The 25,424-nt window shown below is 42.9% G+C and overlaps 2 protein-coding genes across 4 annotated transcripts; both read right to left on the reverse strand.

The window, feature by feature from the left end:
- Window positions 1-2,051: 2,051 nt before the first annotated feature.
- Window positions 2,052-9,033, reverse strand: LOC310694049 (uncharacterized protein). Its single transcript, XM_083476768.1, has 4 exons — window positions 8,006-9,033; window positions 3,891-4,136; window positions 3,536-3,653; window positions 2,052-2,330 (listed from the first exon to the last, which is right to left on the reverse strand). Exons 3-4 carry the CDS (start codon window positions 3,552-3,554, stop codon window positions 2,146-2,148), a joined length of 204 nt encoding a protein of 67 aa, XP_083332894.1. The 5' UTR covers window positions 3,555-3,653; window positions 3,891-4,136; window positions 8,006-9,033; the 3' UTR covers window positions 2,052-2,145.
- Window positions 9,034-10,031: 998 nt separating this feature from the next.
- VPS33A (VPS33A core subunit of CORVET and HOPS complexes) lies at window positions 10,032-24,585 on the reverse strand. Of its 3 annotated transcripts, none has more exons than XM_083476713.1 (13): window positions 24,349-24,585; window positions 21,393-21,458; window positions 20,993-21,120; window positions 20,595-20,784; window positions 19,062-19,178; window positions 18,441-18,615; window positions 17,343-17,536; window positions 15,318-15,444; window positions 15,045-15,112; window positions 14,511-14,648; window positions 12,153-12,290; window positions 11,873-12,041; window positions 10,032-11,353 (listed from the first exon to the last, which is right to left on the reverse strand). In XM_083476713.1, exons 1-13 carry the CDS (start codon window positions 24,379-24,381, stop codon window positions 11,160-11,162), a joined length of 1,737 nt encoding a protein of 578 aa, XP_083332839.1. In that variant the 5' UTR covers window positions 24,382-24,585; the 3' UTR covers window positions 10,032-11,159. The 3 variants fall into 3 exon arrangements, with proteins under 3 accessions (XP_083332839.1, XP_083332837.1, XP_083332838.1); XM_083476711.1 differs by lacking the exon at window positions 24,349-24,585 and adding an exon at window positions 23,914-24,229; XM_083476712.1 differs by lacking the exon at window positions 24,349-24,585 and adding an exon at window positions 23,063-23,580.
- Window positions 24,586-25,424: the final 839 nt, after the last annotated feature.

Below are 25,424 nucleotides of genomic sequence, written 5' to 3' on the forward strand. Positions count from 1 at the left end.
TATAACTAAAACAATATCTCTATATTTCAATAAATTCCTCATCTTGGTATAAGGAGACATTTTCCCACTTACGGGTTTATTCAAAACACAACCAATCTTGGTTGTTGAACCTTAACTTGATAGGTGGGCATTTAGGCATTCCCAATCTTTCTGGACTATTTTATTTGACTTGTTCCTTAAGGCTTCAGTCTCCTTAGTGAGTCCCAAGTACTCGCTCAGCTTTTTTAGCCATTCTTCTCTAGTTGGTATATGGTTACCCTTCCAGTACTTGGCTATTAATACCCTAGCCGCCGTCACTGCATAGAAAAATAATTTTAATCTTTCTTTTGGAATATTGTCAGTTAGAATCCCAAGAAGGAATGATTCCTTTTTTTTTCTTTTCTTTTTTTTTTTTTTTTTTGGTGAAATGTAATTTTTAGTAATTTTTTCATTTCCTCATAGATTGTGTCCCAAAATATAATTTATTTCAGGGTTTAAGGTAACAATCTTAGCAGACCTGGTACCACGATAAACAATGTAGCAGTTGAGAAACTATTATATAGGTAACAGAAAGGTTAAATGTTGTCACTTTTTCCTAAAAAAAAGTTAATATCAATTTGCATTGATTACTTCAGGTATCCCATGTAGATACCTTCAGAACATTCTGTTTTTTAAGTCCTCCTATTATTTGTGTTTGTTTTTGTTTTGCTGTTACAAGGTGTAGTGATACGTTTTTATCTTATGTTCTGCTCTGCAGTTATTGAGGATTTAATGCAAACAATCCCAATCTGAACAACATAAATTATACAAGACCCACAGGTAACTCGGTTGCTTTTATTTTTAGAGAGAACAATTGCACTGGGGTTTAATCCTTCTCCAGACAGCATTGTGCCAGAGATTTTGTAACAGAGAGAGAAACTAAAAGCAGAAAACCAGGAGTGTGCTCCAAGCGAGGTAACAAATCATAATTTAAAAAGTCAACATCTGAACCTAGTTACAGCTTGATCAACTAGATTCTGTTTTTATAGTAGTACTCCCATGGAGACAAGAGAAAGAAGATGAATTTCAGAGGATAAATTTGTAATTGATCTTCTAATTGAAATACCAACTCCTGAAACAATATGCAAAAAGCACAATAAGATCTGCACCAGCAGTCTGTACTTCTAGAAGGCTGGAGAAGAGACCTACCATCATTGCCCTCCCTGATATTTGCCTTTTGCTGCAGTCAGCCTCCTCTGGAGTAAGGAAATGGGAGGCAGCTGTGGCCTGAATGCCAGCAGTATGTCATTCTGAATTGTATTTAATTAAGCCAGGCTCCTTCGGGTGCAGCAAGACCAGAACCTTTATTGTTGGTTAACTTGTTTTACTATGTATTTATGATGTGGTGTTGCTGTTTAGTCGTTTAGTCGTGTCCGACTCTTCGTGACCCCATGGACCAGAGCATGTCTTCCGCTGCCTCCCGCAGCTTGGTCAAACTCATGTTGGTAGCTTCGAGAACACTGTCCAACCATCTCGTCCTCTGTCATCCCCTTCTCCTCCTCCTCCATGGATCACTGCCTTGCCGTGGTGAAGGGGCTTGAATAACTCAGAGAAGCTATGAGCTATGTCGTGCAGGGCCACCCAAGATGGACAGGTCATAGTGGAGAGTTTTGACCAAACGTGATCCACCTGGAGCAGGAACCAGCAAGCCACTCCAGTATCCCTGCCAAGAAAACTCCATGGACAAAGGCAACAGGCATATATTTATGTACTTTAGCCTATATTGTTTGGAGATGGTTTGGGTTGTTTTCTTTTTAATGTTTGCCAAATTGTTTTTTGTTTTTGTTATTTTGATAGAATTTACTCACTTGTTCTGTATTTTATATATTTGTATATTTCCAATGCTCTTCATTTCAGTGTTTTTTAATGTTTGCTGTGAAACTGCTTTGGGTACAATTCATTGTGGAAAAGCAGCATATAAGTAACCTCAATCAATCAACCAACCAAAAAATAATTAAAATAATTTGCCTTGCATTTTATATATCTTAAAGGTACATAATTAAGCAGGTAACAAAATAAACTTGTCGAGTCTCTAGAATAGAAATGGAATTGTGTTTATTGATTGGGTGTTGGATAGACAGTGCATCTGGGCTCCATCTGTAAGCTGCTGGTGGAAAACATGAGCTATCACTTAAGCACCAGGAAATAAGTGGTCCAGCCAGCCAACAGCAGCGCCCCTAACAGCACTGTGTAACTGAACAGCACAAAAGCTAGGAGTTCCTTCAGCACCTTCAGGAAATGGACAGCAAACGATTCCTGCATGATTCTGGCTTTGCAATGTGGTGGAAATAAATGCATGGGAATAGTCTGATCTGCAAGGGAGACAGAGACAAAACAAAAGTAGGATTAAAGATGTATTGTAAAGCAGAAACTGATCTTGTGATATACAACAGTGACCTAAGCCGATATATATAATAGAGCAATCACATACACGTTAACTCATAAGTAAGTTCTGCTGAATTCAACAGGGCTTGACCACAGTCTAAGTTGGTTAATGGCTAGAAATCTGTGCTCAGGCCGATGATGGTTGCAGTACTCTGGGCAGATTTGAAAGTGGTTCTGCAAAATCTAAATTTGGAGTTTGAGACCAAGTAATATGTCATCTACACAAATGATTACTACACAAAGGGGTCAGCCAAACATGAGGAAATTAGACCCCGCAAATGGATTGTGTGCAGTTGGAGAACAAAACCTCTCAATATATAGCTGATAATGCATTAATACCACCTAAATGCACCAATAAAAAGCAGTCTGTTCCTCCAAAGGGAGGGAGCCTCCTTTAATATTTAATGTTATAATTGCATCTAATGGACAGACTGGCAGAAAACTTTTGCTTTGATTTAGGGTTGAGTACATATTGTTTAGCTTGCATCTTTTTATCTGCCCCAAATAACCAGCATTAAAGTGGGAAACCCATTGTGGTAAAATTGATATACAGCCCTACTGCAACATAGCCATCTGCAGTGGTCCTTAAACTTTGGGGAAGTAAGGGAGCTGCACCCTTTCAGTTCCCAGGGCTTTGGAGCTTATATGCTTGGCTGCCCTATTCCATACTGCACATTTTTGCCATTATTAAGATTTGATGAGCCAATTCAGTATAAAGATTAAAAAAAATCCTATTCTTTCTCATGGTGTTTGTATATGAAAGGTTTTTTTTTTAAGAGGCACACACACATTGAGAGGGTCACAGACTAAAGAAACACACTTTTGTCTCAACAACAGAAAAATAAAGCCAGGAAGTTAATCCAGGAAGATTATTTTTCTCACACAATATGAAAGCTGTTGGAAGTGAACTGAGTTTCCATAATGCCAAGCACCTGCAATAATTATTAAAAGCAATGATCGGATAAATTTGTAAAACTGTGTTTAATAATCTGTTAATTATTCTTAATATCAATATATGTCTGCTGATCTCATGCAAGGTTTTATTATATATATGAAGAAAACAATATAGTTATCAGACCACAAGTTTAAAATACTTTACATGATATAAACTAAATTAGAAGAAGTTTCTTACCCTGGGCAAATGACGGCATTTACTTAAAGTTGCTCTGCACCTTTGTTTCTGGTCTCCCTTTAGCGTCTGGCTCGTGGGAGGCTTGTGATGTAGCTGGATCTTCTTCGAGTCTGTTAATCTGGAGAGGCAGGCATAATGACGCTGTATTTACAAGGCAGCTTAAGTAGGAATGGACTAGGTGTGGTCAGGGACAGGACCGCAGGATATACAGAACTCCTTTGTTCATCTTCATTGCCACACAAAAATATCCCTAGTGGGTTTTTTAAGTGAAAGTTAAATGCATGCAGCCTGGGTGCCTTAAAAATTGCATTGTACTGAATTTCATAAACTCTCATTCCCGCCCCCCACCACTTACAATTGTGCTTTTGTTTCTGGTTCTCCCCGTCCACAATTTTCAGTAACAGTTGTGTGTATGATTTCAGTTATATATAGCAGCTGCTTAAGACAGGCACAGAAACCAGGATGGCAAGGGCTGGGAAGTTGTGGCCCTCCACATGTTGTTGGGCTCAGTGCCCCCTAAGTCTTAGACAGCATGGCCAGCAGTCAAGGATTATGGGAGTCATAGTTCAACAGCAACTGAAGGGTCACAGGTTCACCAACCCTGTAGAAGGAAAACAAGTATGCATAATCCAAACTGAAAAGTCCTCTAATACGTATTGCCAACTATTGGCCGTGGGCTCAGGTGTAAGGAGAAGGAAAGATAACTATCAGGGTGCCTCATACCTCCACCTCAGCTCCAATGTTTCAGGAAGCTTATGATTTCCTGTACATTTCCTGTTACAATATTTTTAATGGTCCTGTGCATAGAAGCCAACTCCTAGGGGCCTAGGGGGCTTTGCCCTCCCCAATAAAATATTTGAGGGTGCCATGCCACCCCAGTTGTTGGGCATTGCCATTCAAATAGTGTGTGTACACCGCATTGTGTGATCAGTTATGCAGGGTGGGGCTTACCTGGGCCACCACAATATTTTATTCAAGTTGGCACCCCTGGTCCTCTGTGTTGAAGATTAACACCAAAGGCACAAATCCCCTTATTTAAGAAAAATGAGTGGGTGACCCGTGATGGTAAAGTTGCTGTAATTTGGCCCACTCAGCTGCCTGGTTCTTTCCACTTGGGATGATGGTGTGATTGTGACGTTGCTACCATTTTGATTTTCTCTAGTTGACTGGACCACCCAGCACCCTATTGCATCAGAGCAAAGGCATCTCCATATGTTTTGGATGACAATTCCCATCACAAATATCTCATTTCTTGGTTGAGTCCAGAGAGACTGGCACAGGGCCCACGGCTGATTCTTTTATTAAGAGTCCTAATATAGCTCAATTTGCATTACTGAATTGGGAATAAAAGGCATCTTATCTCATGACAGCAGTGAGACAGGGCACACAGACCTCCCATCTCAGAACAGCCATGCCTCCCACCATAAAACTATATTATAAATTATGTGGTTTTAAACCAACAGCTTTATGTCTCCTGCCATAAACCAATAACACATTAAGTTTTTTTTAAATACACGTGCCTTAGATCGACTACACATAAATTGCAAACAATAAAACCATCATTCCAGTTACAGATAGGTAGCCGTGTTGGTCTGCCATAGTCAAAATTAAAAAGTTCCTTCCAGTAGCACCTTAAAGACCAACTAAGTTAGTTCTTGGTATGAGCTTTCGTATCTGAAGAAGTGTGCATGCACACGAAAGCTCATACCAAGAACTAACTTAGTTGGTCTTTAAGGTGCTACTGGAAGGAACTTTTTTATTTTAATAAAACCATCAGTTATAGTAAAGGCATAGTAAAGTAAAGGGACCCCTGACCATTAGGTCCAGTCGTAACTGACTCTAGGGTTGCGGTGCTCATCTCGCTTTATTGGCCGAGGGAGCCGGCATACAGCTTCCGGGTCATGTGGCCAGCATGACTAAGCTGCTTCTGGCGAACCAGAGCAGCGCACAGAAATGCTGCTTACCTTCCTGCCAATGCGGTACCTATTTATCTACTTGCACTTTGACGTGCTTTCGAACTGCTAGGCTGGCAGGAGCAGGGACTGAGCAACAGGAGCTCACCCCGTCGCAGGGATTCGAACCGCTGACCTTCTGATCAGCAAGCCCAAGAGGCTCTGTGGTTTAACCCACAGCACCACCTGCGTCCCATAGTAAAGGCATACATGTAGTAAATTGTTACTTGAAATCAATTAATTTGAACAACTTACTTTCTCGGGGTTTACCCCTGAAAATTGACATCTTTTCTAAACATATTGGGAAAGAGAATGTAATACTGTACTTGCTTAAGTTCTGTTTAGTAAAGGAATGTATTTATCTGCTTGTTAGCCTGAGGTTGGTTTATCAACCTACAATTTTTGTGTGCTAAAAACAGGAGGCTAATTCTCCCCTTAATGCAGAATCTGTTGTAGATGGAAGTTAAGTGACTGAGCGGGTGGTTGCTGAACAACTCCCAGCGCGCCTGGAGGATGCAGACCATTTGAATCCATTCCAGGCAGGATTCAGGCCTCATCATGGGACTGAAACTGCCTTGGTTGTGCTGGTTACAGATAGGTAGCCGTGTTGGTCTGCCATAGTCAAAATAAAAAAAATCCTTCCAGTAGCACCTTAAAGACCAACTAAGTTAGTTCTTGGTATGAGCTTTCGTGTGCATGCACACTTCTTCAGATACACTGAAACAGAAGTTGCCAGATCCTTCTATATAGTGAGAAGGTGGGGAGGGGTATTACTCAGAAGGGTGGTGGGAATGGGAGATTGGCAGATAGCTGAGATGAGCCTGTTGACGACTCTTAACGACTGCAATAGGTCTTACAGGAAAAGGCAAGGGGTGAGAAGGTGAGAAATGGCTTAGTCATGTATAATGGGATAAGAATCCAATGTCTTTGTTCAAACCAGGTCTCTCCATAGTTTTAAGTTTGGTAATGAGTTGCAATTCAGCAGCTTCTCTTTCCAGTCTATTTCTGAAATTCCTTTGTAGTAAAACAGCTACTTTGAGATCTTGTATAGAATGTCCTGGGAGATTGAAGTGTTCTCCTACTGGTTTCTCTGTTTTGTGATTCTTGATGTCAGATTTATGTCCGTTTATAAATCTGACATCAAGAATCACAAAACAGAGAAACCAGTAGGAGAACACTTCAATCTCCCAGGACATTCTATACAAGATCTCAAAGTAGCTGTTTTACTACAAAGGAATTTCAGAAATAGACTGGAAAGAGAAGCTGCTGAATTGCAACTCATTACCAAACTTAAAACTATGGAGAGACCTGGTTTGAACAAAAACATTGGATTCTTATCCCATTATACATGACTAAGCCATTTCTCACCTTCTCACCCCTTGCCTTTTCCTGTAAGACCTATTACAGTCGTTAAGAGTCGTCAACAGGCTCATCTCAGCTATCTGCCAATCTCCCATTCCCACCACCCTTCTGAGTAATACCCCTCCCCACCTTCTCACTATATAGAAGGATCTGGCAACTTCTGTTTCAGTGTATCTGAAGAAGTGTGCATGCACACGAAAGCTCATACCAAGAACTAACTTAGTTGGTCTTTAAGGTGCTACTGGAAGGATTTTTTTTTATTTTGGTTGTGCTGGTCGATGATCTCTGGCGGGCTAGGGACAAAGGTGAGTGTTGTTCCCTAGTCCTGCTGGATCTCTCAGCGGCTTTTGATACCATTGACGATAACATCCTTCTGGAATGTCTAGAGGGGCTGGGAGCTGGAGGCACTGTTATACACTCCTTCTGGCTGTGTCCAGAAAGTGGTGGGGGGGGATGAGTGTTCAGACCCCTGGGCTCTCACTTGTGGGGTGCCTCAGAGCTCCATCCTCTTGCCCCAATTTTTTTAACATTTATATGAAGCCACCTAGAGAGATCATCAGGGGGTTTGGGCTGGGTGTTCATCAGTATGCAGATGATACCCAGCTCTCTCTTTCAAATCAGAACCAGTGAAGGCGGTGAAGGTCTTGTGTGAGTGCTTGGAGGCGGTTGGAGGATGGATGGCAGCTAATGGATTGAAGTTGAATCCTGACAAGACAGAAGTACTGTTTTTGGGGGACAGGGGGCAGGCTGGTGTGGAGGACTCCCTGGTCCTGAATGGGGTAACTGTGCCCTTGAAGGACCAGGTGCGCAGCCTGGGAGTCATTTTGGACTCACAGCTGTCCATGGAGGCGCAGGTCAATTCTGTGTCCAGGGCAGCTGTCTACCAGCTCCACCTGGTACGCAGGATGAGACCCTACCTGCCCGCGGACTGCCTCGCCAGACTGGTGCATGCACTAGTTATCTCCCGCTTGGACTACTGCAACGCGCTCTACGTGGGGCTACCTTTGAAGGTGACCCGGAAACTGCAATTAATCCAGAATGCAGCAGCTAGACTGGTGACTGGGAGCGGCCGCCGAGACCATATAACACCGGTCCTGAGAGATCTGCATTGGCTCCCGGTATGTTTCAGAGCACAATTCAAAGTGTTGGTGCTGACCTTTAAAACCCTAAACGGCCTCGGTCCAGTATACCTGCAGGAGCATCTCCACCCCCATCGTTCTGCCTAGACACTGAGATCCAGCGCCGAGGGCCTTCTGGCAGTTCCCTCATTGTGAGAAGTGAGGTCACAGGGAACCAGGCAGAGGGCCTTCTCGGTAGTGGCGCCCGCCCTGTAGAACGTCCTTCCATCAGATGTCAAGGCAATAAGCAACTATCTTACTTTTAAAAGACATCTGAAGGCAGCCCTGTTTAGGGAAGTTTTTAATGTTTAATGCTGTATTGTGTTTTTAATATTTGGTTGGGAGCTGCCCAGAGTGGGTGGGGAAACCCAGACAGATGGGTGGGGTATAAATAATAAATTATTATAAGTGTCAGACCCAGAGTTTGCTATATACACATCACACTTAGAAGTCCATTTTGCACAGAAGAAAAATTGTCACAGCTTCTCCAGAACATTACAGCAACATTTAAAGGCGACTTCTGCTGTAAACGCAAGTCTGGTTTCCTGAGCTCAATCCAAGATATCTTTCCTCTAAACACCACATGGCAAGTGCTTTCTCAGCAGGCTTACTGCTCAAATTGTGTCTGTACACACCCTTTATCAGTACCACACTCACCTACACTTTAAAAATAAAGTATATTTTTGACCCTTAATGCTGCCTGCCTCCTTCTGGTTATTTCAGATGAAAGCATCTCTATTTAAAGTGACATATTTCACTGAGATGCATTATAGCTTAGCAAATGGACTCTAAATTTAATCAGGCACCCTCATTATCGAATTATTATCCTTGGGATAAGCAAGCCCTTCCCCAGAAACAGATCAAAATCAAGCTACTCAGGAAGCCATTTAGGCTGCAATTACTCCCCCAGTGATATGGTGAAAAATGCTAGCTTTCCCCCAGAAACATGCAAGCTCTTCCTCATGTACAAATCTATAAACTGACCCTGGAAATTTGAAGAAAGCAATGAAGGACACAATTGCCTTTACAGCAATAACTGAAGCTTAATGTGAAAGTATCACGTACTTGTTCTGAAGGAGATTCATTTGCTTGTGCTTCTGATACAGAAACATTAGTACACATTAACAATTGCAGAAAGAACTATTTTCCTTGCGAATTTGGCACTTGCGTGTTTTGCTTGAATTATAAATTCTAGTAGCTACTTTTCTTGTTTATCTTTATAGTTGCCCATTCTTTATTGGGAAATCCTGACTCCAGGGAAGGCAAAAGAAACCAAATTAATTTAGTTTCAGGGCACACACAAAAAAAATACTTTTAGGGAACTTTAAGCCCATACAAAAATTGAGTTGATGGAACAGTGCTACAACACTGGATTTGCTTTGTGAGAATGCTTGCTGCCTCTGGAATACCCAAGAGAATGTGCTAGAACTTGACATGCAACACAACTTAAAAGCAAGTCTCCAGGAGCAATGACTGAGAAAAGCACCTGGATGTTCAGGTGAACTATCAGGAGAAAGGCAAATCCATCAATTGTGGCTTTCCTCACTTCTAATTTTTCCCATCTTCAGTTTTCTACATTTCACAATCAGTTTGAGGATTTTTAAAAAGTGTTTATGACAAGTCATCAGCATTTAGTGCAAAGTCTTCTTAATACAATTTTTTGTATGCAATTTTGAGTAATATACACATTTTTGCAAAGCAGTGTCCCCTAATTTAATGCAGTTTTTGTATGTTATTTCCACCAGTACATTTTTTTGTACACATTACTTGGGCTGGAGAAGTGCAAATTTCAAAGGTTGGTTATGTTTCAGTAGGTGTGAATTACGTTGATTTGCCTTTAAATACAAATTGAATCAAATTTCTCCACTATCCCCTAATTGTCAGAGACAAAAGTCATGATCCATCATTGTCCACAACCCAAGACGTGCAAAAGTTCCTACATGTTCCACCATCTCTCTGTGTATCTTTACCAAGATTAAACAAGTCTGGCCACAACACTCTACAGCAGCAATACCCTGAAATTTAAATATCCGAGATGACTTTGTCTTGAGAACTTATTTCAAAGAATAATAAAGACAATTTAATACTTATTTGTATTAAACAACATATACACACAATGGAAAACCGTTGGAACTGTATCTTTATAATCAACATTTGTCTCCTTGAATTTACACATGTAGAACTCCAGCACCCTCAAAAAGGTATCAGCATTAATCTGACCACTGCTGTCTTCAGAGAAAAACAGTAAAAACTGGAGGAACACCAAAATGATCCAGGATCTTTTTGCAATCCCCACCCATTACATTCACTGTACAGGTTACAAACATACTTAATGTAAAGCTTTTAAAGTAAATTTTTAAGGAAAAGCTGACATGAAATGAGAGATTTAGATACATTTACAGCACACAAGAAAAATTGAGAACTCCCTCGTTTCTGCAGAGAAAATTGTAGGAGAGGGGGAATCGGATTTTGTTGCTGTATGTCTCAGGATGTGTGGAAAGAAAAGCATGGAGAGAATGGAGGTGCTACCAACAGCATCATATAAATGGTCGGGACCAAAGAACTGAAGCCATTTGAAAACTTAACATATTCAGGGTTTTAGAACATGCTTTCAATAGGACTTGCAGAATGGTGGCCTAAGAGGAGACATAGCCATGTACAGGTCTACAAACGTTATACAACATCGCTTGCGGAGAAAGTTTAAGAATGGCATTAAGAGGCAGAACTCAAAAACCAAAGTGACAGTACAAAGGATGGAGGGGGTGAAGTGAAGTATCAGGGAAATCTTCCTGAGAGATGTATGGAATTGTGGAATATGTTAATTCCCAAAGAGATGCTTAGAAACTGCAATAAATAGATAGATAACCTGGGAATAATGATAGTGGATGCACTGCAGGGCCGAGTCAAAGCACAGGCCACATTATTTAAGTTTTCTCCCAAGCTTATTTTTCAGAAAGCAATGTAAGGAACCATCTTCAAGGCATTTCATTTCTTTTATCGTTCCCTCTTTCAGAGAGGCATCAGCCTCTTGCAAAGTTATGGACAGAGTCAATGCAAGAACACCACGCTTTCTGCCCTGCATCTAGCAGCAAGGCCAGCTTCCATTCGCACTGCCAGGATACCTCTTCTCTGCTTCTTATCATTACACCTATCAAGTTATGGTGTCTCTTGATCGTTGTGCAGATTCTCGTTCTAAAAGGGCGGAGGCTCCAACTTCTCCATTAGAGATTTGACCCAGCTTGTTCCATTGATGAGTTTAGTTGTTGCAATGACATATTCCGTGCCCCCATCTTCCATTTGAGACAGAAAGCGGAGGGCTGCAATTTCGGCATATGTCACTCCACCCAGGAAAAATACCAGTGTGACTCTGTTTTCTCCATGCTGACCTGCATTGTTTACAAGGTAGAGAGTGGAAAACTGACTTTGAATATATTTTTTGTGCAACACAACTCCTACCCAACCCTCACTTCCCCCAGCTTGGTTTTAGATTGGTTATTTGACAAGAAGGTTGCTATGGTGCAGTTTGGAAGAGGGAAGCTAACCTAGGCAGAATGAAGCAACAGCGACTAAATATGCAACATCTATCACTCAGATACAAGGCCCAACCCGCTGGGAATGCCTACGCTGCATTGAAACCAGTGGGAGTTGTGGGAGGCTGAACCCAGGCATCTGATCCAGGGCTCCATATGAGCTGCAACATGCAAGAAGAGTGGTTGAAATTGCATGGCCATTTTTTTTAAAAAGTCCATACAAACTTGCACCCTCTAGGAACAAGGAAGCCTTTGTTTGCACTGGAGCTCCAGTGTTAACAAGAAGCCACTGTACTGCGGGTGAAGCTGCAGTTGTCATTAGCAGCCCTTTAAGCACAATATTACAACACAAATTGTGTGTCCAAAGATACCTACGTTTTTTTTGAAGCCCTGTTGGCAATTGCTGCCTCTCTTCAAAGTGTGGTCCTGGAAGCATCTTTAACACTTCTTCTATGCTTCGCCACCCTGGACGGGCAAGCAATTGTGCCAGGCGCACACTTAGAGGAGCATAGCCACTGTATACATAAGAGATGTCGTTGGGATTCTGCAGGAAGGATGGAAGGAAGTGGGATCAATGAAGAGCAGCTTATCACCACAGTGCATTTCATAAATTTTTTAGCAATGCCATAACTGTGTGATGAAGCACTTAACTTACCTGTTCATTGACATCATCCATCCACAGACGCAGAGTTTTCCGAATTGTTGGGTAGTTGTTTCTACTGGTTAACTGGGTCTTCAAGAGTCCAGCCTTTTCTAGATTATTTAAAGTCAGTATATGTTCATAGCCATAGGTCTGTAACAAGAACATGTGTTGTCAGGGGAACCAACTTGAATAAAATATTGTGGGGCCCCAGGTAAGTCCTGTCCCACATAATCAATCACATGACACAGTGGACACACACCATGTGAATAGCAGTGCCCATCAACTTTGGAGGGCCCACCTCTTCAGATATTTTTTTTTGGGGGGGAGGAGCCCCCATAGCCTCTAGGAGTTGGCTCCTATGTGTGCTGCTTAGTATTGGTTGTATTGGTGGACTGGTAATGTTGTTCGGATGCCTGATTATTGTTTTCCAAAGCAACCGCTCTATTTCAAACTTAAAAATGGAAAGCGTAATGCTTGAGAGAGTTTAAAGATTCTCTCAAGGCAAATCTTTAAAAATGCCGTATAAACACTGACAACTGGGAAACCCTGGCCTGGAAACACTCCAGTTGGATAACAGCCTTTACCTAAGATGTAATGGGCTTTGAAGACACTCAAACTCAGGACAAAAGGGAGAAATGTGCTAAGAGGAAGGAACCCTCACCGTGATCAACTCTTGCCCAGAAACCTATGTCCCCACATGGAAGGACGTGTGGAGCCAGAATTGGTCTCCACAGTCACCTACGGACTCACTTTTAAGACCATGTATGAGGGCTCGGCAAAGAAGAAGAATGTATTGTAATTTTCTTTTTTTTAGAAAAATGTTCTTTTTAAATTTATATTTTATGGATTTTCAGTTACAAATGAATTAGATATTAAAAAGAAGAAAAGAAAGAGTATAAACAATAACAAGTTGCGAGTACTGAGACATCACACACTAAAAGGGAAAAGTATTACAGATGCTATCCCAGTTGTACAGTTGAAAGTACTTGTCATTCCACTATGTTCAGTGTGATGCTGGGGGTGTGTGTGTGGAAGTCATGAGGGTGGCAGCAGTTACAAGTTGTAGGTCTATCTTACTATTTAATAATACACAGAAAAGGAAATGAGGCAAGTAGAGAATAGAGGAAGGGGATGGTACTGAAAACCATTGGGGGGAGTGTCAATGATACTATACCATACTGTATTTTATATAATATGTATGGATTGTCATTTGACCTGCTTAAGAGATGCACGGTCTATCTGCAAGAAAGCAAAGTGAGGTTGTTCAAAACCATGGACTGATTTAGCATTACCAGTCTTGGGTTCATTGACAGTATAATCCTGTGTACAGTACTTTGGAAGTCTGAATCCATTCCGGAAGTCTGTTTGACTTCCAAAAGTTCGAAAACCAAATTGCGGCTTCTGATTGGCTGCAGAAGCCTGTCGGATGTTCAGGTTCCAAAAGAACGTTCGCAAACTGGAACAATCACTTCCGGATTTGCGGCATTCGGGAGTCAAAACGTCCGAGTTCCAGGGCGTTCGGGATCCAAGGTACGACTGTGTGTTGTAGGAGTCAATGTGATCAAAGGGAATTCCTCCAAGGTAAGTCTACATAGCGCTGTAGCCCAAGACTTCAATCAATAAACCATTTGATTTAAAGCTAAGAACACAGTGAAAAGTAAAAACAGGAGCTGAGCAAGTCTAGATTGAACCAAGATAGATAGCTATAGATTGGGCAAAAACAACATTTATTGATATTTTTAACAAGTTTTTCTTCTGTGCCACCCAATCCTGCAGAGGTAACATTCAATTTAAAAATGCAATGCCCTCATCTGCATGTAACAGTAAGTCATGGGTCAAGGGCAATGTCAGGATGGAGCAGTGTACACAGTCCCAAAAAGTTCTTGCTTTGCTCCTTCCTCGGTGTGAGCCATGAAGCCTTAAGTTATCATTATGTCTGAACCTGGAATTGTGGTTTGTTTCTCCTGAATAAACAACGAGCATGAAGCCACTGTTCCTGCTTTTGCAATCATGGTTTATACAAAAGGAAAAAACCACAACCATGGTTCATATATTGATAAGTCAAGGTTGCCTGGCTTGCTGCTCTCACTTGCTCCAGGGGAGGAAAAGGGCAGCGTGAGCTAGCAGACTGTAAAACCTCAATAGACTATTAACCATGTTTGTTTCTCTTTTTAATTATTATCCTTTAAAAAAAATGCTATGCAAATAGAAAATATACCCTATCAATAGACTATAAATACATCAACCTTGACATTAGGTTTTAATTACTGAGATGAGTTAACCAGCAGCTGGCCCGATGACTTGAGTTTCCCCACTAAACAATCGTGCATAAGGTTCTCCCAAGAGTGATCTATATTTGATTTGGCTAACCTGGAGAATCTCTCTCTTATAATGATCCAGGACCTTCTGTTTCAGTCCACTGTTGCACACTGACTGCAGACAAACAAGTCTTAAAATCTTGATCAGAGGATGCTTTTGGGCAATACAGTCTTCAATGTAGTTGTTGACCTAAACAGAAAAACCAAACCAACACAACTACACCAACTTTTGAAACGGCAGCGAAACAAAATGTTTAGCTCTTATTCGTAGGGATGTAAAAGTGGACATGGAACCTCCTCCATCACAATGTCAAGAACAATTTGCATCAAAGTGAAACCAGCCACAAAACAGGATGCAATTTTTGGTGAGCAGTTTTTCTTCATCGATAAGAGTGGTTGCAGTCTGGGGCAGAAGGACTGCAGTTGCAGCTGGTGTTGAGGATGTTGGACCAAGGAAGTTTAGCTTCCAGAAGATTCAGTGGAAAAGAAACAGGTTCCATTTAGCAAAAACGACACCCACCATTATTCCAAGAGATACTAGATAACAATGGGGGGGGGGGACTATTTTAAGAGCATTTTTACCTACCTTATCAGTGTCTATTCCTGACATAAACTCTTGTTCCACTGTTAAGTTATCAAAGAAGTCTTCTGATGCTTAAATAAATAATAAAAAACAGTAAATGAACACGCTGCATTTGAAAATAGTTTTCAGTCAAGAACAGTGCTGATATCTGGCCACTGGCAGCTTATCCACAGGGAATTTATTAAAGCTATAGCTGGAATAGTCTGTAAGCCACCTTGAGTCCCATCTGGGGGAAAGGCAGTGAGTGAGTGAATGAATAAATAAGTAAAAACTCACTGGTGATATCTTTGATGAGTTCCGCAATAGAAGTGTGGTTAGCTAAAGAGCTTCTTGCTGCCTGCATGTGCGGCAGCTGTGAGACAAACTGTTTGATCTCTCCAACAGTTTTAGCATGGTGTCTTTCCTAGGAAAACAGACCCAGCAGATAACAGTTTAGAGTCAATCCCCAAGAGAACATGGAAATCTTATGTGTCTCCTTTACAATGTTCACTATTTTCAGTTAAGGAAAAAAATAGTTACGCTGCTGATGAGAGAATATCCGGTTCCCCATCCAATAATCTTTCTTTGTTGCATGATCAGTTTTGCAGTGTAAAACTGCTAAATGAATGGCAAGCTTTGGCAGAATGAGCACTTTCCTAACCATTTCTAACTAACTGGCATCTTTTTATGCATGTTGCAGTTTTACACATCATAAAAACATTCTTCCTTTTCTAACACCAAAAAGCCTGTGGGGAAGCTGTGCTGAATCAGGAGCTGCCTGGGGTGAGTGTGACCAGGTTGGATACCGGCCCCAGCAGAGTAAAACTCTTCTCTAACCTAATGAACTTCAAATATGAAACCAGCAGGAGACATTGTAATTCACACCGAGCTCATGGAGAGTGGAAAGAAAACCTCTATTTAAGTCCAAGATGCGCCCCTGCCAAATTACTAGAACACACGTGCCTTCTTTAATGACCACCATGCACTCCCATGGTTACAAATTGTCCCTTTGTTTGGATGTTTGCATTTTATTGATTTTACGTTTATTTTGTTTCTAAATTTTGCTCTTTGATTTTGAGAACCCTGATTGAAAAGCAGGTTATAAATGATCCAAATAAAGAAATTGGTCCAACATAATGAAGTGAGAAATTATCTGAGTCCATAAGGATGTTTCCTGAAGAGACATAAATCTTGTTATCTCAGTAACGATGAAAAGCACAGAGCTTAACTCTAAGGACTAGATTGCCAGAGGTGTCTAATGACCTATTAATAAGGACAATCCAGATGTATGTATTCCGCTTCCAGTTTCTATCAGACCAACAAGAAAGAACTACACATCCAAACACATTTATTGAAAAGTGGAATTTGGTTGAAGTGTAAACTATATGAATGGCAAGCCCAGGCAGGAAGATAATAATGAAGTATGCCATTAATAAGCCTTTTGCTACCCACAAGCTGCTGTTTCATTATCACCTATTATATCTGACAACCTTGCACTCTCTCTTGTTCCTTCCAACATAAAAGTGCCAATTATAGCACTCAATTTTAAATGGTTCCTCTTTCAATAGGCAAGTGCAGCTGGTCTGGCCTTCTAAAGGAGCAGAAAGAAATGCAGAAAATGTGACCAGATTACACAGCTCAGAGCTCAAGTCATCTATGCTTTTATGTACTATCATACTAGGCCAGGCATGATGGAATTTCCTGAAACTGCACAACATGGAAACTGCACACACATTTGTGACTGCAAGGACAAAGCCACTTGCCCAAATTATTATATGGCTACACCATCCCATGAGATATGTGACATCAATAAGATACACCTGATTCCAACATGCCATAGGAAAGTCCACATGTATGCCTTGGTAGTATGGAATTGGGGTAGGATTCAGTTCCCTAAGAATCTCAGCTTTCATTAAAATACAAGCAAGTTTCCATGTCTTATGACTGTAATGACATGTTCAAAAGTGTGCTTTCTGAATTCTCAGAAGCTAATGGGGAGGGCTTCAGTGTCTTCCATAACTTATTGTCTCTCTTCATAAGCAGTAAAACTAGAAGGGTACAAAATGTGGAAGTATAGATTGTGTAGATCTATACACTTATATGTTGCTGATTCAGGTTCTTCTTCTTGGTGCGGGGTTTGGATTGCACAGGCACAAATTTTCATTGTTTTTACAGAACACACAGACTAGTGCTGAAGCAAAAGTGCAGATCTGACCAGCATCCTGCAACTGCAAGGTGTATATGGAACACTTCTGAGGCTGAATGGACAAGCCAGTTGAATCTGGACTCATCTGTGGGGATAAGATAACACAGGTCGATTACCTCAAATGCGGCTGAGATTATTTTGGCTCTCTTGCTCAGCACAGAGCCCACAGCATTGAAATTCTTGTCCCGGATCTCTGCATAAAGCTCCTCAGCAGAATTCAGCTGCAGCTTCTTGGGCTCTGTGGGGAGATCCTTGCCACCCTCCCCCTGCTTCTTGGGGGCAAACTTTTCTGGAGGGAGTTTCACGTAAGCTGCCAAAATACAAGCCAAAGAAAACAGAGCTGACTTGGCTTTCCAACACACAGAGGAATAAACACTGGGAAATAAGGAACCTGAGCTGTCACTTGGCAAGTGCTAAGCTGGCTCTTGAGGGGCACCAGTTTTCATTTTTTCCAACTGAAACTGATCCAGGAGAAGCATCTTATTTCCCCTCTTCTCCTCTGCTGCCCACTTGTGGAACACTTTCTATACCAGATAATACCACTGGACAAAAGAGCAAAATACTTTCCTATTAAGTCAGGTGAAATAAATGAGAGTTACTAAACTGCTGTTAGAAAACTTGGTGGGATGGGGGCCCTGTGGCCCCCCAGGTGCTTTTGGACCATCCCGGTTGGGGCAGTCCAACAACAGCTGGAGAGCCACAGGTTCCACACCCTGCATTAGACAAGATGAGGAGAACTGGAGTCATCCTCTCATCCCCAGTGTCTCTAAAATGCTGCTTAAGGGCACGAGAGTGGGAGACCCTGAAAAATCCTCTGAAGAAGGAAGGAAGGAAGGAAGGAAGGAAGGAAGGAAGGAAGGAAGGAAGGAAGGAAGGAAGGAAGAAAGAAAGAAAAGCAGAAGACCTACAAGGAAGAGGAGGAGCCTTCCTTGGCTGGGGGAAAAGAAGGGGGACAATGACAACAAAAGACCAATTGGCATATCGTGAGGAAGCTGAGAAAAAACCTATTACTGGGGATTGCTGTCCCTTCTCTGAACAGAACTGCTTACCTACTCCCTGACTAAGGAAAGGATGCGACCGGTAAGAAGAAACTGTCCACTACAATGAGAAGAGAGAATAAAGATGTATGTACTGGTCTAAGACAGGGTCTTTTTCCATCTGAGAACCAATTACTCAGAAATTTTGTTACATCCTGGTCACAGCTGCTAACTTACTATTCTGAATTCCGTATATCTCATCAATAAGCCCCTCATAAGTCAGCTGTGTGGCCAGAGGTGACATCAAGTCTATGTTGCGGTCAAGCAGCAAGAGGGTATCAAAGACTGGGAAGATTGGATTCTGGCTCCCAGAAAACTCCCGCTTCATCCTGATCATCATATTTGCCACGTGCTGAAGAAAGAAGCGTTTGGAAGATTATGACTCAGGCTACAAGCAGCAAGTAAGACATCAAACATTGCAGACATCTTTGAATATGCACCTCTCACTTCCTGCGGTGGTGAGCCAAGCTCTAGATTGGTGTTCTGTCATCCCCTTTGTGCAAGAGACAGACCCAGACTGACTGCTGCTCCTCAACCTCCAAGGGCAGAATAACCAAAATCCACAGCCTCATCTTCTTTATGTCTCTCATATACACCTCATACACCCACACACCCATTCACTATAACACAGAGTGTGTGGATTCATTAGACATTAAAGACCACATGCCTCTTTATATATAAGCAGGGTTAAGAAAAGAAAGAAAAAAGTAGAGCAATTCCAAAGCGATTGTTGTCCATACAAAGAGGCATTCACACAGTGAAATGGCAGACAAGGGAGGCGTTCTAGATCATATTTACCCTTGCGCATTCCCCTTTCCCAAAGATCTGTGGGATTGTTCCATAAAGTGCCTGGAGTGTCATGAGTCCCTTTGCTGCATGATAGAGGCTGGTCTGGTCATTTTCTAAGTAACACTCCTATATTTTAAAAAAAGACAAAGAAAGCATGGTAAGAAACTTAGGATGCAGGTGATATCCTCAGCTTACAGCAATAAGCTGAAAATAAAAAGGCATCCTACAAACACTGTACTTTAAATAAACAGGATCAGTGCTTCCTTGTGCTAATAGGTGTGTGTGTCAAACGGAATTTATTCTGCTGGCTCTTCTAGCTCCACAGAAGAGCTTCATTCAGTGATCACAAGAAATGAACACACACGTATTAAGGACAGTTGAAGACAGGGATACTCTTTCTCCCCTCCCTTTCTTAACTTACTGGCAGTGTGGGTCCTGCTGCCAAAATTGTCACACTCACTTCTGTAGGCTGAGACTAGGTAGGGACAAGGTGCGTAAGCTAAGTAGTTGCTGCCTGCTTAAATTGTAATTTTACTGTCTGAAACAGCTTTTATATATTCTCTCAATTTCATTTCATATAATAAAGCAAGCTTTCTTTGTCAATGTTTCTCAATAATCTTACTGTAAAGCCATTTGTTTGCCTCTAAGAATTACTGGGTTGCCCATTTGGCAGTTAATAGGTCTTTAGGATCACCAGCCCCAAACAAAAAGTATCAGGTGTCAGTTTTATTTAGGCAGGAATGGAGGCAAACAAATGTTCATAAACAGACACACATTATGATGTTAGCAAAAGATCCCAATCTTCTTTGACAGTGTGTGTATGAATACATGTGAGTGGTGGACACACATGTGAGTTCAGACACATACTGTAAAACCCCGAAGGTGGTAAAATTTGCTGTAATTGATTACTATATGCTGTACTATATATATTGGCCAGCTTCCTTTTAAAAACCTCCAAGCAGAAGGCAGCCACCAGCTAATTAATTGTCACTGTCGAAGAGGGTTTCCATAGTATTCGTCATATTAAAATATACATACCCCACTTTTAAATCAATTTTCTCAAATCAGTTTATATAAAAAACAGTATGAACAAAAAAACACTTAACACACCTTAACAGAGCAGCACTAAAATCAGTTGAAGGCCTAGGTGAAATTTTCACCTGTGGCTCTAGGAAGATCAACCAATAATCAACACTCAGAAGGCGGCTCTCTTTCTGGTCACCAAAACTCAAGAGAAGGGCCTCTGAAACAGTTCTTAATGCGTGGGAAGAAGGAAGTGACCTAGATCTGTTTCTCTGCAGTTGAAGCTCATGACCTTGTCGTACAACGCAGAGAATAGTTGCTTTCCTTATAGCACTGAGGTGGTGGGGTATGCAGAAGATCTGGTTCCAGTCTAGACCTCAAGTCAATAGGAAGCCAAAGCCACTGCCAACTAATGACTCCTATGACTGAGCATTGGGGTGCCAACTGGGGGCTATCAGCAGCCAGTTTAGCAATATACCCCACCCTGTGCTACCCTATGCAAAGAAACCCAATACTGACTTTGAAGGCGCTTTCAGACTCCATGGATAATAGGTCTCCATCAAATGGAATGAGGTCCAGGCTGTACTCCTCTCTGTGAATGAAGGAGCCCAGAACTCCTTGATCCTTCAGTCGCTGCTCACACAGCAAGCTGCGGCGTGGCACAAACAGGATGTGGAAATCCCTCTGTGGACAACGGACTCTGTCTTCACTAGAAAGGAGACAAGGAGACACCTCAAGAAATACAGAAACTACCAGTTAAAGTGAGAAGTTGGCCTTCAATATTCTGAACCAAGTTCATAAGTGATGTCACCTGAGTTCAGGTGTAACTTTTCAGTCAAGGAAAACAAGTAAGGTAACCATGAGGTTTCTACTCAGACTGCAGAAAGCAAAATGGTAGGTCTGGAGAGCTACTCTACCTGAGCACATTTTCAGCAATTATGTCCATGAGTTCTAGCCTTGGTCTGACAAAGAAAATAATATTCTTGACATCTGCAGGTGGGAGGCGGCCTGGTTTGAGAGTGAACATTTTCTCCACCTCATGTTCCTGGAAGGAGACAAAAGTAATAATAATGTGCAATCTTATTTTAGTCTTTAGAAGTTTATATATATGAGAAAGGAATGGGTTTATCATCAACTCGCTACTGGGAGCATCTATCCTTGCGTTTTGTAAACTTGGTGTTTAGGTGGAATAACTACCCACCTAGGACACCAAAAACATTTTCTTCACACCTACTGGATAAAACTCTCAATAGGAAAACACACTATTTATGGCAAAAATCAGACTTAATATTTTTTAAAAATCTTGCCCAATCCTACCTTTAGAAGTGAATACTGTGCAATCAGCCCAAATGGACCTGTAAGGTACTCATCCCACACAATGGCCTATGAAGAGGAAAGCAGAGAATCAGCTGACATTTCAAGCTACATCCAATATACAGAAGTGAGTGGGGTAGAGGGAAAGTCTCTGACAATTCTATGCAGAGAAACTTCATTATTTGTATTTCTAGACTGCCCTTCATCTACACCTCTGAACCTAGGCGCCTGCTTCATTTCCCCCTTGAAGGTAAGCTACAGAACAGGAGCTGCCAAACTGTGATCCACAGTTCATTCAGGAGGTCCATGACACCCATCACATTTAAATATCCAATTTGATCTTTAATTATGTTTTTCACATCAATATTCACATTGATCTTAATTGTATTTTTAATACATTGTGATACAATAAGAAACAAAAGGTAATACAATTTTGAATTCCATATATAATATCTAGCCCAGTGCATTCAAATTGCTAAACAGACAGAAAAATCATTGAAGACACACAGCAATTTTCAGGTGGTTGGGGGTTTAGGATTTTTTTTTTTTTTTTACCATTGCCCGAGAACAAACCTTCGCTATAGCTTATGGTTTGTCAAAATAAACCATAGGCTCAGGTTCAGACACAGCGCTAAGCCAAATCATGGCTTAGCTCACAGCACTGAAGCAACTGTAAGACCAGAGGATGGAAGAGCAAAGTAGTTGCCATCTTCTCCCTGGAAACCTGCAGGTTTGGTTGGGCCAAGTCATGGTTTGGCTTAGTGTTATGTGCAAACCCCATCACTGCGTGGGCATGTATGAAAACATTTAAGCAGTAGATTCTGAAAGTACATCTGAAAGATCATGCTCTTCCCAGGGAGGTTCAGCTAGTGCCTTCATGATACACCTTTAGGCACCAGGCAAAAATGTTCGTCTTTAACCAGGCCTTTGACTAACTGACATCCTGTTAGTTAAAATGCCCTTTTAAGTGTGTTGTGGAAGAGGAATTATTGGGTTTTCTTTGTTCTTATTTTTAATATGTATTTTGTGTTTTTTATATTGTAGTTTTATGTTGTGAAGTACCCTGAGATCTACAGGTACAGGGTGCAATAATTTTTTAATAATAGTACTAAAATAGTTACACAAAGCACATTACAGTGGTACCTCGGGTTAAGTACTTAATTTGTTCCAGAGGTCCGATCTTAACCTGAAACTGTTCTTAACCTGAAGCACCACTTTAGCTAATGGGGCCTCCTGCTGCTGCCGTGCCGCCGGAGCACGATTTCTGTTCTCATCCTGAAGTAAAGTTCTTAACCCGAGGTACTAATTCTGGGTTAGCAGAGTCTGTAACCTGAAGCATATGTAACCAGAGGTACCACTGCATAAAGCTATTTTTGGCCATCTCACCCCTTGCTTTTTCCTGTAAGACCAATTACAGTCATTAGCAGTCGTCAACAGGTTTACCTATCAGGCCATGACCCATCTCCCACCCCCCTTCTGAGTAATACCCCTCCCCACCCTCTCACTATATATAGAAAGGTCTGGCGACTTCGGTTTCAGTGTATCTGAAGAAGTGTGCAAGCGCACAAAAGCTCATACCAAGAACAAACTTAGTTGGTCTCTAAGGTGCTATTGGACAATTTTATTACTATTTTTATATATTTCTACTGCGTCAGACCAACAAGGCAACCTACCTGAATCTATAACCTTAGTAGAGTAAGCTTCATTGAGGTATTCAGGCCCTGTGAGAAGGCTAGTGCATGTCTGTATGTATGCACCATTTTACATTCTGTGCATGTTTTTTAAGAAATAAAGCTAACTAGGCTCATTAGAATTTACGTACAGTGGTATTTTTAGACCCCAGATGTAGTGGTTTTAGGGGGGGGGGCTTTAAAACGGCATTTTTAATTTTTTCATAAATGTTTTCAGCGTTAGGGCAAGAGAAATAAAGCCCATTTTAGTGACAATTTAAGTGAATTTAAAATGCAAAACTGTGTGTGCTCAGAATATTTCTTTTTAATTGAGAAGCCTTTTGTTTTTTGATCCAACTTCTCTGGAAGGGGGAGACAGCTTAAGGGCACGGGAAGGGGGGCCGAGGGAGAGGACCAAGGCGGGATTCGCAAGCCAAGAGGCCGCAGAGGCCTCACGACAGAGAGCTTCCAAAGGGAGCAGAAAGGATGTTGAGGCGCCGGCCCAGAGCCCGGCCCGGGAGAAGCCTCCCAGGGAGCAGTTTCACGCCGCCCGGCCCCCCGCTCCCCTCTCCGCTTGTGGGTTTGGTGGTGCTGCCGATTTGCAGGCGCGCCATTCGCCCCGAGGGCGCTTCGTCTGTCCTCCTTCCTTCGCGAAGGGGCCTTTTGTGAGGCGCCCCGGCTTCGCGAATGGGGCCCCAAGAGGCCGAGGCCCTGCACCTGGCCGCGGACTCCCGAGGAGGAGGAGGAGACGGGCCCGCCTCGCCCCGGCCGGGGGGGGGGAGAGGAAGGGAAGAGCGAGGCGGAAAGAAGGGCCCGGCGGCGCGCGGCCTCCCCTCCCTGCGATCCCGGCCGACCTTGGATCCGGCGCACTTGTCGAGGAACTCGCGCAGCTCCTTGCGGCCGGCCTCGCGCAGCGCCATCAGGTTGACCCGGCCCGAGTTCAGGTGCGCCGCCATGGCCGCTCCTGCCGCCGCCGCCGCCTCGCTCCGCCCGCCGCCCGCCCAGCCCAGCCCGGCCAGGCGGAGCCCGAGGCCGACGGGGAGGGACCAGGGGCCGCCGCCGCCGCCTCTTCTTCTTTGACGCTCCCTCGCAGCCGAGCAAGATTGCTTTCCAGAAAGAGGGTTTCAGCGGTAAGAGCCTGTGGAGGCCAGTTGTGGGGGAGCCCGCCTCCTTCCACGGGGGACAGAGGCTTCCGGGCAGGAGTTGGTCCCGGTGAGGGTTTGCCAAGCCCGCCTTCCTCCTAGGCGACATTTTTCCACCTTCGCCGCATCAAGCAGTTGGTCCCTTACCTTTCCTGCCCCGACCTGGCCACAGTGATCCATGCGACGGTCACCTCCAGGCTTGACTCCTGTAATTCGCTCTACACGGGGCTGCCCTTGAAGCTGTCCCAGAAACTCCAGCGGGTGCAGAATGCTGCAGCGAGGCTCCTCACGGGGTCTCTGCCATGGGAGCAGATTCACCCAGTGCTTTTCCAGCTGCACTGGCTCCCGGTGGAGGACAGGGTCAGAGTTAAGGTGCTGGTTTGGACCTTTAAAGCCCTTCACGGCCTAGGACCCTCGTACCTACGGGACCGCCTCTCCCGGTCTGCCCCACGGAGAGCCTCAAGGTCCACAAATGACATCACTCTGGAGGTCCTGGGCCCTAAGAAACTCAGATTAGCCTCAACCAGAGGCAGGGCCTTTTCAGCACTGGCCCCGGCCTGGTGGAACGCTCCGCCTCATGAGACCAGGGCCCTGCAGGATCTGATTTCTTTCCGCAGGGCCTGTAAGACAGAGTTGTTCCGCCTGGCCTTTGGCCTGGAGCCAATTTGATTCCCTCCCCCTCTTTCTTTTTTCTTTTCCTTCTCCTCCTGCAATGAGGCTACATTTTAATATTTTAATGCTTCAATATTTTAATTGCTGTATTTTAATCTTGTTTTTAGTTGTATTCATTCAACTTGTTTTTATTATTGCTTGTTAGCCGCCCTGAGCCTTGGCTGGAGAGGGCGGGGTATAAATAAATAAATAAAAATTATTATTATTATTAGCACGTTTCTCCCTTGCGTCCTGAGTTCGAGTGTCTTCAAAGCCCATGACCCCTTTGGTCAAGGCTGTTCTCCAACTGGAGCGCTTGCAGGCCAGTGTTTCCCAGTTGTCGGCATTTATACTCCATTTTTTAAGATTTGCCTTGTGTCAGGGGTTCAGGAGCAGAGGCAAGGGCAAGGGAGGAAACAGAGAGCGAAGGGGAGGAGGCAGAAGAAAAGATGAGTGATGACGACGACCCGAGATCTCCTAGTCTTTCCAGTGAATCAGAGGATTCACAGAAAGGAGCACCAGTGGCCAGGGCAAGGGGGGAGTCTAGGGGGGCACCCCAGGAAGATAGAGCC

Source organism: Podarcis liolepis, assembly GCF_965112155.1.
Source record: "Podarcis liolepis genome assembly, chromosome: 15".
Taxonomy (NCBI): Eukaryota; Metazoa; Chordata; class Lepidosauria; order Squamata; family Lacertidae; genus Podarcis; species Podarcis liolepis.

Coding starts and splice junctions, on each gene's coding strand:
- VPS33A (XM_083476711.1), bottom strand. CDS start 24,015: ATGGCGGCGCACCTGAACTCGGGCCGGGTCAACCTGATGGCGCTGCGC. Junction 20,785..20,992: donor ATTGCTGAAAATGTGCTCAG/GTAGAGTAGCTC, acceptor TCTCCTTTCTAG/TGAAGACAGAGTCCGTTGTC. Junction 12,042..12,152: donor TGGATGATGTCAATGAACAG/GTAAGTTAAGTG, acceptor TCCTTCCTGCAG/AATCCCAACGACATCTCTTA.